Source organism: Salmo salar, chromosome ssa12, assembly GCF_905237065.1.
Source record: "Salmo salar chromosome ssa12, Ssal_v3.1, whole genome shotgun sequence".
Lineage (NCBI taxonomy): Eukaryota > Metazoa > Chordata > Actinopteri > Salmoniformes > Salmonidae > Salmo > Salmo salar.
Window position 1 is genome coordinate 5555050 of NC_059453.1, and position 12355 is coordinate 5567404.

Here is a 12355-nt window from a genome sequence, read left to right on the forward strand (position 1 = left end):
TGCAGCTTATAAAGGCATCATAAAGCCTTCATAAGCACTACATAAATGTGTCACAAAGCATCTAACCTAAGGAAACACTCACCTTGATGAAAACCCCCCAAAATAAGGAAACTCTGACCTTGATGAAAGTCCCCAACATAAGGAAACTCTGACCTTGATGAAAGTCCCCAACATAAGGAAACTCTGACCTTGATGAAAGTCCCCAACATAAGGAAACTCTGACCTTGATGAAAGTCCCCAACTGAAGGAAACTCTGACCTTGATGAAAGTCCCCAACATAAGGAAACTCTGACCTTGATGAAAGTCCCCAACATAAGGAAACTCTGACCTTGATGAAAGTCCCCAACATAAGGAAACTCTGACCTTGATGAAAGTCCCCAACTGAAGGAAACTCTGACCTTGATGAAAGTCCCCAACATAAGGAAACTCTGACCTTGATGAAGGTCCCCAACATAAGGAAACTCTGACCTTGATGAAAGTCCCCAACATAAGGAAACTCTGACCTTGATGAAAGTCCCCAACATAAGGAAACTCTGACCTTGATGAAAGTCCCCAACATAAGGAAACTCTGACCTTGATGAAAGTCCCCAACATAAGGAAACTCTGACCTTGATGAAAGTCCCCAACATAAGGAAACTCTGACCTTGATGAAAGTCCACAACTGAAGGAAACTCTGACCATGATGAAAGTCCACAACTGAAGGAAACTCTGACCTTGATGAAAGTCCCCAACTGAAGGAAACTCTGACCTTGATGAAAGTCCCCAACAAAAGGAAACTCTTACCTTGATGAAAGTCACCAACATAAGGTAATTGACAGTAAACCAGGTTACATGTTCCTCAAGTACACAAACACAACAATATAACAAGCCATACCGTGCGGTGCTGGGCCCAGTCAGGTCTTTGACACATTCCCCTCACTGTTGAAAAGATCAGCCACAACATGTTGTCACCATTGTAACAGTTTGTAATCAAGCCCTAGTCTCCAGCATGGGAATAGAAGAGGAATACATGGTGCTGTAATCTCAGGTAGGACTACTGCAAATCATCTGGGAGAAAAAAAATCTGGGAGAAAAAAAAGACGAAACTTAGGCAAAAAATAAAAACATACATATTTTTTTATGTGTATGACTGCACTTTAGCGTGTGTGTCATCCAGCAGCACAGCATTTTGGGTAAAGTTGAGGTCAGATCCAATATTAGCTTCGCACCCAAGAGGGAAAGAGGTTGTGTCATCCTGCAGCACAGCATTTTGGGTAAAGTTGAGGTTAGATCCAATATTAGCTTTATGCACCCAAGAGGGAAAGAAGTTGTGTCATCCTGCAGCACAGCATTTTGGGTAAAGTTGAGGTCAGATCCAATATAGCTTTATGCACCCAAGAGGGAAAGAGGTTGGACCATCCTAGAAATGTTTTACAGTAATATAATATATACAATTTAGCAGAAGCTTTAATCCAAAGCGATTTACTGTCATGCGTGCATACATTTTTACATATGGGTGGTCCCGGAAATCTAACCCACTATCCTGGTGTTGCAATGCTCTACCAAGATGCATGACAAGGGTTATACATGCTTTATGAAGCCTCAATTTAATATGATTTATAAAGCCTTTATTAATTGGTGCTTAATGCCGACATTTATAAAGCATTGGTTTATGTCATATTTCACATAGTGGGTTATGTCACATTTTGACATTGGTGGTTATGTCACACAGTTATGCCACATTTATGAACCCTTTATAAAGCATGAAATAAGGTTCTAGATGCTTTGTGACACATTCATGTAGTGTTTATGAAGGATTTATGAACCCTTTATAAGCTGTAGGTCATTTAAAACGGGACCCATTTATCTTTGTTTCATAGTACAGTTTCTTCACAGTAGTACAGTAGTACATAGTACAGTTTTAGTCACATGACTTCTCAATTTACAATAGGTTTGCCAATTGGCTGTGCAGCCAGACTTATTTTCCATTCCTTTTGCATCATCCTTCTCAATCATACCATTTTTCAATTCCTCATCAATCCACAAGGTTTGGACAGTTTTTACAGTCGTTTTCTTAATGGGTGCATGCTTATTAGTAACTGGGATATGAAATGTCATAAATGTGTCAAGGGCAGCGTCTGGTTGCTCCTCATTACACACCACGGACCAACAAATATTATTTACATCATCAACATAGGAATCACTACAAAACCTCTTGTATTACCTCTTATACACTATGTTAGGCCCAGCCTCTAGTTTTCCTACATATGGCTCCTATATTTTGATCACTACATCCGATGGATTTGGATACTGCTTTAAAGCAGATTTCTGCAGCATTAGTAAAGATGTGATCAATACATGTGGATGATTTCATTACTGTGCTGTTTGTAAATACCCTGGCAGGTTGACTGATAACCTGAACCAGGATGCAGGCACTAGTTACAGTTGGAAGCGTTTTCTTGAGTGAACAGCTTGATGAAAACCAGTAAATATTTAGCCACCCAGAAAATATACCTCTGTTGACATCACATACATTACCAAGCATTTCACACGTTATCCAGATACTGACTGTTAGCACTTGGTGGTCTATAACAACTTCCCACAAGAATGGGCTTTAGGTGAGGCAGGTGAACCTGGAGCCATAGTACTTCCACAGCATTTGACATCCGACCCTCTCTGAGCTTAACAGGAATATGACTGAGTATAAACATTGGAATTTCTGTCTCTTCTATAGAGGTTGTAATCATGTATTGCTACCATTGGTTCATCAAAGCTATGCTCTAAGTGAGTTTCAGAGATAGTATATGAATGTTATCTGTTACTAGTGACTTACTGATTTCATGACCCTTGTTTCTAAGGCTACACGTGTTAACGTGGACTATTTCTAGCACTTTTCTCAGATTCGAATTGTTACAAGCATTTCGCCAATTTCAACCGCAATAACATCTACTAAACACGTGTATGTGACAAATAAAATTTGATTTGAGAAGTAGACATGCTCATGTTATTAATGTTAGTGCAGGGTGATATGCACACAGTGGACTTCCTACGAGGGCAAACCGTCTCAGTGTTAATAGTATAATTCTGGTTTATAGGCACATGATTGCTGCATACAATAGCTGTTGAATTGACAGAGGCACTCAGGGGAGTTAAAGGAACATAAATTGCATAAGGGAATAGACTCTGATTTATTATAAACAATAGGATTTAATGTGGCATAACCAAAAACACAAATTCTCAGTCAAAAACATAAGTCAGAACACAGCCTCTCTATTCTCTCATGTGACTTCTGGTCCTCTGACTGGGAAAATGTCTTTCCACAATGAGAGCAGTGGTATGTCTTTCCTCCAGAGTGTCTTCTCTTATGCATTTTCAGGCTCCCTAACTGAGTAAAACTATTTCCACAGTGGGATCAGTGGTAGGGCTTCTCTCATTTGTGTGTCCTCATGTCTTTTCAAGCTCCGTAACTGAGTAAAACTCTTTCCACAGTGGGAGCAGTGGAAAGACTTTTCCTGTGTGTGTGTCATCTCATGTGATTTTAGGTACTGTGATCGTAAAAATCTCTTGTCACACTTGGAGCATTGGTAGGGCTTTTTTCCTGTGTGTATTCCTTCATGCCTATTCAGGTTTCCTATCTGGGTAAAACTATGATCACACTGGGAACATTGAAAAGGCTTCTCTCCTGTGTGTATTGTCTTGTGTGTTTTCAGGCTCCCTAACTGAGTAAATCTCTTTCCACACTGAGAGCAGTGGTAGGTCTTCCTCCCTTCTTTGTGTATTCCTTCATGCCTTTTCAGGCTCCCTATCTGGGTAAAACTCTTATCACACTGGGAACATTGGAAAGGCTTCTCTCCTGTGTGTGCCATCTCATGACGTTTTAGGTTCCCTAACGTAGAAAAACTGTTTCCACATTGAGAGCAGTGGTGTGGTCCTGCTGGTTTGGGCGTCTCTGGGTCTGGTTCCCCTAAAGGACTCTTCTCGCTGTCAGAGTCTGGTCTCTCTCCTGCCAAAGACAGAGTTTTGGTTAAACAGAGACCTGAATGAAACCTCCATTAAATAAAACTGTCTTCCTATTAGGTTTAATCTGGACTAGATCCCTCACTCACCTCAGGCCAGTCTTTGCAACATTTCATAAAATTCAGTCATGTTATAGGCTGCATTTTGTTTCCTTGATATTGTTTTGCTGGTGGCCCATTTTACAGTGCCTATAGAAAATCTACACCCCTTCGAATGTCTTTTTCCAAATTTTCTTGCGCAACAAAGTGGGATTGAAACAGATGCAATTGCAATTTGTTTTGTCATTGATCTACACAGATACTCCATAATGTCAAAGTGAAAAGAACATTCTAGAAATAGTTGTTGCATAAGTATTCAGTCCGTTTGTTTATAAGTACAATGTAGCTTAACAAATCACATAATAAGTTACACTTTTTGGCCTAAATACAAAGCCTTATGTTTGGGTAAAATCCAACAGCACATCACTGAGTAACCACCGCCTCATTATTTTTCAAGCATGGTGGTGGCTGCATCATGCTATGTGTATGTCTGACACCTGGCAAAGACTAGGGAGTTTTTCTGGATTTTTCAGGATGAAAATAAATGGGGATCGAGCTAAGCACAGACAAACTCCTAGAGGAAAACCTGCTTCAGTCTGCTTTACACCAGAGACAGGGAGAGGAATTCACCTTTCAGCAGGACAATATCCTACAACACTAAAGCCCAAATCTTCACTGGAGTTGCTAACCAAGAAGACAGTGAATGTTCCATAGTTACAGTTTTGACTTAAATCTGCTAGACAATCTCAACAGTATTACAGGGCTACATCCTCTTTAACCTTTTTAACATGTTGCTGATTGAAAATTAAAAAATTAAAACATTCTAATATCACAATTGGATTTTATTCTCCACCCCCCTGAGTTAATACTTGGTAGATGCACCTTTGGGGGCCATTACAGCTGTGAATCACTTGGAATAAGATTCTACCAACTTCTCACAACTCTTAGGGCAACATACACTGAGTGTACAAAACATTAAGAACACCTTCCTAATATTGAGTTGCACCCACTTCTGCCCCAGAACAGCTTCAATTTGTCGGGGCATGGGACTCTGCAAGGTGTCAAAAGCGTTCCACAGGGATGCCGGTCCATGTTGACGCCAATGTTTCCCACAGTTGTGTCAAGTTGGCTGAATGTCCTTTGGGTGTTGTACCATTCTTGATACACACTGGAAACTGCTGAGAGTGAAAAACCCAGCCGCGTTGCAGTTCTTGACACAAACCGGTGTGCCTGGCACCTACTTATTTTAATAAGTATTTGTTCCCATATTCCTAGCACGCAATGACTACATTAAGCTTGTGATTCTACAAACTTGTTGGATGCATTTGCTGTTTGTTTTGGTTGTGTTTCAGATTATTTTGTGTCCAATAGAAAAAAAAGTACTTTATATCCAGAATCTCGGAAACCCACTAGTCTGTCAGCAGCGGTGTCTAGTTGCCTACTTGTATAGCCACATGCCGTTGGTCTGCTGAGCCCGACTCCGAGCTGGGGTAGTTTGTTTCACATCTCAGTGGCCCTCGAATTGTCCCAGGACAGGCGAGATCTAAACGGGTGGGTATAATTTGTGGAACGTCACAACAGGAATATGTTCCAAAAACTTCGTAAAGTACAAGGTTGCCAACAAACGCCACATACAAAGTAGCATGAATAATTCACCTAGCTAACTAACTAGCTGCCGAATAGGCATCAACTCACCACGTAGTTTATTCTTAATGTTTGTCCGTAGGCTACAAGAGTGAGGACAGACATTTTTCGGAATAAACTCCTTACCCGGTATCCTATTCTGCCACTATACAACTTTGTATGAGCTGTTTTTTTGGCAACCTTGTTATTTACAACGTTTTTGGAACAGATTCCTGTTGGAATGTACCACAAATTATACCCATCCCTGCAAAAACGAACGTAGCAGGCGTAAAAGAAACGCAACATGCTGCTAACAAGGCAAATCCGGGGGGGCGTAGTCAAACATAACGAACAAACAACTGTTCATGATTCCACTCAATGGCTAAGAACTCAGATCAAGAATATAAACGTTCTGAGCTCTGATCAACACTGGGAACGCAATAAGTGGGTAAACGCCAGTTAACAAAACAAAAAAGGTATGTAAAACGCAATTTCGCAAATAAAAAGGGGTTGAAACAGTGCTTACGGTCCGCTACGTCCCTGGTTTTAATGTCTGAATTCAATGGTTCCATCTGCGGATTTTATAAAACACACACATTAGTTCAACAAGTGTTGAGTTTTTGCCCCGTTTTTAAACCAGTACTCACTGATGTTAACCAGGTCTTCTGTCTCCTCCTCCTCTTTTGAGATAGCCTCCTCTTCCACTTTCACTGCAAAGGGTTCTTTCTCTTCTTTCACTGTAATATTCTCCTCTTCTTTCACGACAATGTTCAGCCCCAGAGCTTCTTTCTCCGACCAGCAGACCTCCTCTTCTTTAGCAGGAGGGGAGTAGCTTAGAGAGCTCATGGTCAGGGACGTTAGCATTAGCGACAAGCCTAGTGCTAGGCTCAGTATCAAACTTAACACGTTTTTTGCAGAGTTAACAAGCAAATTACTTTGAAGTAAACCAGTAGATACGTAAACATAATTGTGTTTAAAACACCGAGATTCATATACGAAAGAATTGCCAAAGAAACGTAAATACGTCGGTTTTATGTTGGCTAGCGAGATGGTTGAATCAGTAACCGTGTTGTTATTGAAGTGTCCTTTCCCGTCCACTAGATTAGACGTCACGCAAGAGGCCTCAACTGAAAGACTTAAGTCGCCATCTGCTGACTGGAGTGAGAAACGAAGATAAGACAAATATTCACTACATTTTTTATTCTGTCGTAAGTCATTGCAAAACAACCAGATAGCATGTTCTCTTACTTCTTACCAGTACTTTTCTCTACGCAATCACATCATTTTTTATTTGTAATGTAATATCTTATGTTGTTGTTGTCTATAACTTGTGTAAACTCTCATGTATTTATTTGTTTTATGTGTATCCCAGGATGAGTTGCTGCTGCAATAGCTAATGGGGATCCTAATAAAGTTAACACACTTAGACCTGAGGCATACAGAACAAAGCAGGGTCAATGATTTAGCCAGCTTACTTGCCTAAATATTCTGAGGGGGAAAAAATAAAAATACATGTTTGAAATTGACTCAACCAAAAACGTTTAGTAATGAACCAGAAAATCAGTAGTTATTTGGGGTCCTTTATCAAAGTTAGCCATCTTATTGATACTCCTCTAAAAAAGCCACATTATGTAAGGTAACATATGCAAATGTAAACAGAGCAAATGCAAATAGCACTTGATTAACACATACGCAAACCGCCAGAGTTTGATACATTCACCTCCATGTGTATTTCGACAGGGAAGCTAAATTACAGAATGGCACCTTTTATTTAAAGAATGTTTATCTGTTTTACCGTTTAAAATAAAATGAGGGCATTCTATGGATCTAGTCCATGTGAAGTCATGAGGACAAATTCATTTATGATGAATTCATAAATTCATGTCTGGTACCATATTCCTCTGTCACTGACCACATCAAGCTTTTGAGTAAAAAAAAACGTGTTGGATGTATTTGCAGTTTGTTTTGGTTGTGTTTTGGATTATACACTGCTCAAAAAAATAAAGGGAACACTTAAACAACACAATGTAACTCCAAGTCAATCACACTTCTGTGAAATCAAACTGTCCACTTAGGAAGCAACACTGATTGACAATAAATTTCACATGCTGTTGTGCAAATGGAATAGACAACAGGTGGAAATTATAGGCAATTAGCAAGACACCCCCAATAAAGGAGTGGTTCTGAAGGTGGGGACCACAGACCACTTCTCAGTTCCTATGCTTCCTGGCTGATGTTTTGGTCACTTTTGAATGCTGGCGGTGCTTTCACTCTAGTGGTAGCATGAGACGGAGTCTACAACCCACACAAGTGGCTCAGGTAGTGCAGCTCATCCAGGATGGCACATCAATGCGAGCTGTGGCAAGAAGGTTTGCTGTGTCTGTCAGCGGTGTCCAGAGCATGGAGGCGCTACCAGGAGACAGGCCAGTACATCAGGAGACGTGGAGGAGGCCGTAGGAGGTCAACAACCCAGCAGCAGGACCGCTACCTCCGCCTTTGTGCAAGGAGGAGCAGGAGAAGCACTGCCAGAGCCCTGCAAAATGACCTCCAGCAGGCCACAAATGTGCATGTGTCTGCTCAAACTGTCAGAAACAGACTCCATGAGGGTGGTATGAGGGCCCGACGTCCACAGGTGGGGGTTGTGCTTACAGCCCAACACCGTGCAGGACGTTTGGCATTTGCCAGAGAAAACCAAGATTGGCAAATTCGCCACTGGCGCCCTGTGCTCTTCACAGATGAAAGCAGGTTCAGACTGAGCACGTGACAGACGTGACAGAGTCTGGAGACGCCGTGGAGAACGTTCTGCTGCCTGCAACATCCTCCAGCATGACCGGTTTGGCGGTGGGTCAGTCATGGTGTGGAGTGGCATTTCTTTGGGGGGCCGCACAGCCCTCCATGTGCTCGCCAGAGGTAGCCTGACTGCCATTAGGTACCGAGATGAGATCCTCAGACCCCTTGTGAGACCATATGCTGGTGCGGTCGGCCCTGGGTTCCTCCTAATGCAAGACAATGCTAGACCTCATGTGGCTGGAGTGTGTCAGCAGTTCCTGCAAGAGGAAGGCATTGATGCTATGGACTGGCCCGCCCGTTCCCCAGACCTGAATCCAATTGAGCACATCTGGGACATCATGTCTCGCTCCATCCACCAACGCCACGTTGCACCACAGACTGTCCAGGAGTTGGCGGATGCTTTAGTCCAGGTCTGGGAGGAGATCCCTCAGGAGACCATCCGCCACCTCATCAGGAGCATGCCCAGGCGTTGTAGGGAGGTCATACAGGCACGTGGAGGCCACACACACTACTGAGCCTCATTTTGACTTGTTTTAAGGACATTACATCAAAGTTGGATCAGCCTGTAGTGTGGTTTTCCACTTTAATTTTGAGTGCGACTCCAAATCCAGACTTCCATGGGTTGATAAATTGGATTTCCATTGATTATTTTTGTGTGATTTTATTGTCAGCACATTCAACTATGTAAAGAAAAAAGTATTTAATAAGATTATTTCTTTCATTCAGATCTAGGATGTGTTGTTTAAGTGTTCCCTTTATTTTTTTGAGCAGTATATTTTGCCCAATAGGCCTTAAAAATGGTGAATAACATATTGGAGTCACTTTTATTGTAATTTTATTGTGAGAATAGAAGATGTTTCTGAACACTTCTATACTGAACAAAAATATAAACGCAACATGCAACAATTGTACTGTGTTAAAGTTCAAATAAGGAAATCAGTCAATGCAAATAAATTAATTAGGACCTAATCTATAGATTTCACATAACTGGGCAGGGGCGCAGCCATGGGTGGGCCTGGGAGGGCATAGGCCCACCCACTCAGAATTAGTTTTTCCCCAAAAAAGGGCTTCATTACGGACAGAAATACTCCTCAGTTTCATCAACTGTCCGGGTGGCTGGTCTCAGACGATCCCGCAGGTGAAGAAGCTGGATGTGGAGGTCCTGGGCTGGCGTGGTTACACGTGGTCTGTGGTTATGAGGCCGATTGGACGTACTGCCAAATTATTTAAAACAAGAAATGGTAGAGAAATTAACATTACATTCTCTGGCAACAGCTCCAGTGGACATTCCTGCAGTCAGCATGCCAATTGCACACTCCCTCAAAACTTGAGGCATGTGGCATTGTGTTGTGAGACAAAACTGCACATTTTAGAGTGGCTTTTTATTGTCCCTAGCACAAGCTGCTTGTCACGCTCTGACCTATGAGAGCTGTTTTTTCTCTGGTTAGTTAGGTCAGGGTGTGATATGGGTGGGCAGTCTGTTTTTTTGTTTCTATGTTTTGTTCTTGTTTTTCTATTTCTAGGTTGAGTTTTGGATGATGTCCAATTAGAGGCAGCTGGTTCGTGTTGTCTCTAATTGGAGATAATATTTAAGTTGGGGTTCGTCTATGGGGTTTTGTGGGTAGTTGTTTTCCGTTTTGTGAGTATCACCTGACGAAACTGTTGGCTGTCGTTTTGTTGTTTTGTTTAAGTGTTAACTTTAATGATAAGTATGAGCACTCTACACGCCGCGCCTTGGTCCCCTTTATACGACCCCTGTTACACTGCTGATCATCCTTGAGATGGTTCTACAACTTGGTTGGAGTCCACCTGTGGTAAATTCAATTGATTGGACATGATTTGGAAAAGCACACACCTGTCTGTATAAGGTCCCACAGTTGACAGTGCATGTCAGAGCAAAAACCAAGCCATGAGGTCGAGGGAATTGTCCGTAGAGCCCAGAGACAGGATTATGTAGAGGCACAGATCTGGGGAAGGTACAAAAACCTTTCTGCAGCATTGAAGGTCCCCAAGAACACAGTGGCTTCCATCCCTCTTAAATGGAAGAAGTTTGGAACCACCAAGTCTTCCTAGAGCTGGCTGCCCGGCAATGGGGAGAAGGGCCTTAGTCAGGGAGGTGGCCAAGAACCTGATGGTCACTCTGACAGAGCTCCAGAGTTCCTCTGTGGAGATGGGAGAACCTTCCAGAAGGACAACCATCTCTGCAGCACTCCAATAATCAGGCTTTTATGGTAGAGTGACCAGACGGAAGCCAATCCTCAGTAAAAGGCACATGACAGCCCGCTTGGAGATTGCCAAAAGGCTCCAAAAGGACTCTCAGAACATGAGAAACAAGATTCTCTGATTCTAATGAAACCAAGATTGAACTCTGTGGCCTGAATGCCAAGTGTCACATCTGGAGAAAACCAGGCACCACTCATCACCTGGCCAATACGATCCCTACAGTGAAGCATGGTGGTGGCAGCATCATGCCGAGGGGGATGTTTTCAGCGGCAGGGATTGGGAGACTAGTCAGGATCGAGGGAAAGATGAACGGAGCAAAGTACAGAGAGATCCTTGATGAAAACCTGCTCCAGAGCACTCAGGACCTCAGACTAAGGTGAAGGTTCACCATCCAACAGGACAACGACCCTAAGCACACAGCCAAGACAAAGCAGGAGTGGCTTCAGGAGAAGTCTGAATGTCCTTGAGTGGCCCAGCCAGAGCCTGGGCTTGAACCCAATCAAACGTCTCTGGAGAGACCTGAAAATAGCTGTGCAGCGATGCTCCCCATCCAACCTGACAAAGCTTGAGAGGATCTGCAGAGAACAATGGGAGAAACTCCCCAAATACAGGTGTGCCAAGCTTGTAGCGTCATACCCAAGAAGACTCGAGGCTGTAATCGCTGCCAAAGGGGCTTCAACAAAGTGCTGAGTAAAGGGTCTGAATACTGTCATATTTCATTTTTTTTGTGTATATATACATTTGTAACCATTTCTAAAAACCTGTTTTTGCTTTGTCATTATGGGTTATTGTGTGTAGATTGATGAGGGGGGAAAAACGATTTAATCAATTTTAGAGTAAGGCTGTGGGCCTCCTGAGTGGCGCAGCGGTCTATGGGACTGCATCACAGTGCTTGAGGCGTCACTACAGACCCGGGTTCGTTCCCAGGCTGTGTCACAACTGGCCGTGACAGGGAGTAACATAGGGCGGAGCACAAAGGGGAGGGTTTGACCGGGGGTGCATTACTTGGCTCATCCCACTCCTTGTGGCGGGCTGGGCTCCTACAGGCTGACTACGGTTGTCAGTTGAACAGTGTTTCCTCCGACACATTGGTGCAGCTGGCTTCCGGGTTAAGCAGGCGGGTGTTAAGGAGCGCGGTTTGGCGGGTCATGTTTCGGAGGACCTTCGCCTCTCTCGAGCCCATTTGGGAGTTGCAGCGATGAAACAAGATAGTAATTGGATATCACGAAATTGGGGAGAAAATGTGGGTAAAATAAACAATAAAAAAATGAATAAGGCTGTAACAAATGTGGGAAAAGTGAAGGAGTCTGAATACTTTCTGAATGCAGACGCAGGTACAGCAACAGAAGAATACGGGGTGGAGAGAGACATCAGACAAGACAGAGAGAAGAATAGGGGATGGAGAGAGACACCAGACAAGACAGCAACAGAAGAATTAGATATGACGGAGAGAGACACCAGGAGAACAGAACAGGTCATAACAGAAGGAGACAGTAACAAACGAGAGCCTGAGACAGCAACAGACAAGACAGAGAAAGTGACAGAAGAGGGTAGATGGAGAGAGACAGAAACAGACAAGACAGAGACAGCAACAGACGAGGGTAGACTAAAGACAGAAACAGACGATCCCACCATGTTGAGGGAACAAATAGAGACGTTAAGCTTAGAATCAAGAAATGCTACTA

General features: G+C 42.9%; 1 protein-coding gene across 1 annotated transcript; it reads right to left on the reverse strand.

The window, feature by feature from the left end:
- Positions 1 to 1485: 1485 nt before the first annotated feature.
- Positions 1486 to 6765, reverse strand: LOC106564010 (gastrula zinc finger protein XlCGF7.1). Its single transcript, XM_014129974.2, has 2 exons — positions 6305 to 6765; positions 1486 to 3982 (listed from the first exon to the last, which is right to left on the reverse strand). Exons 1-2 carry the CDS (start codon positions 6519 to 6521, stop codon positions 3375 to 3377), a joined length of 825 nt encoding a protein of 274 aa, XP_013985449.2. The 5' UTR covers positions 6522 to 6765; the 3' UTR covers positions 1486 to 3374.
- Between the last annotated feature and the right edge of the window lie 5590 nt (positions 6766 to 12355).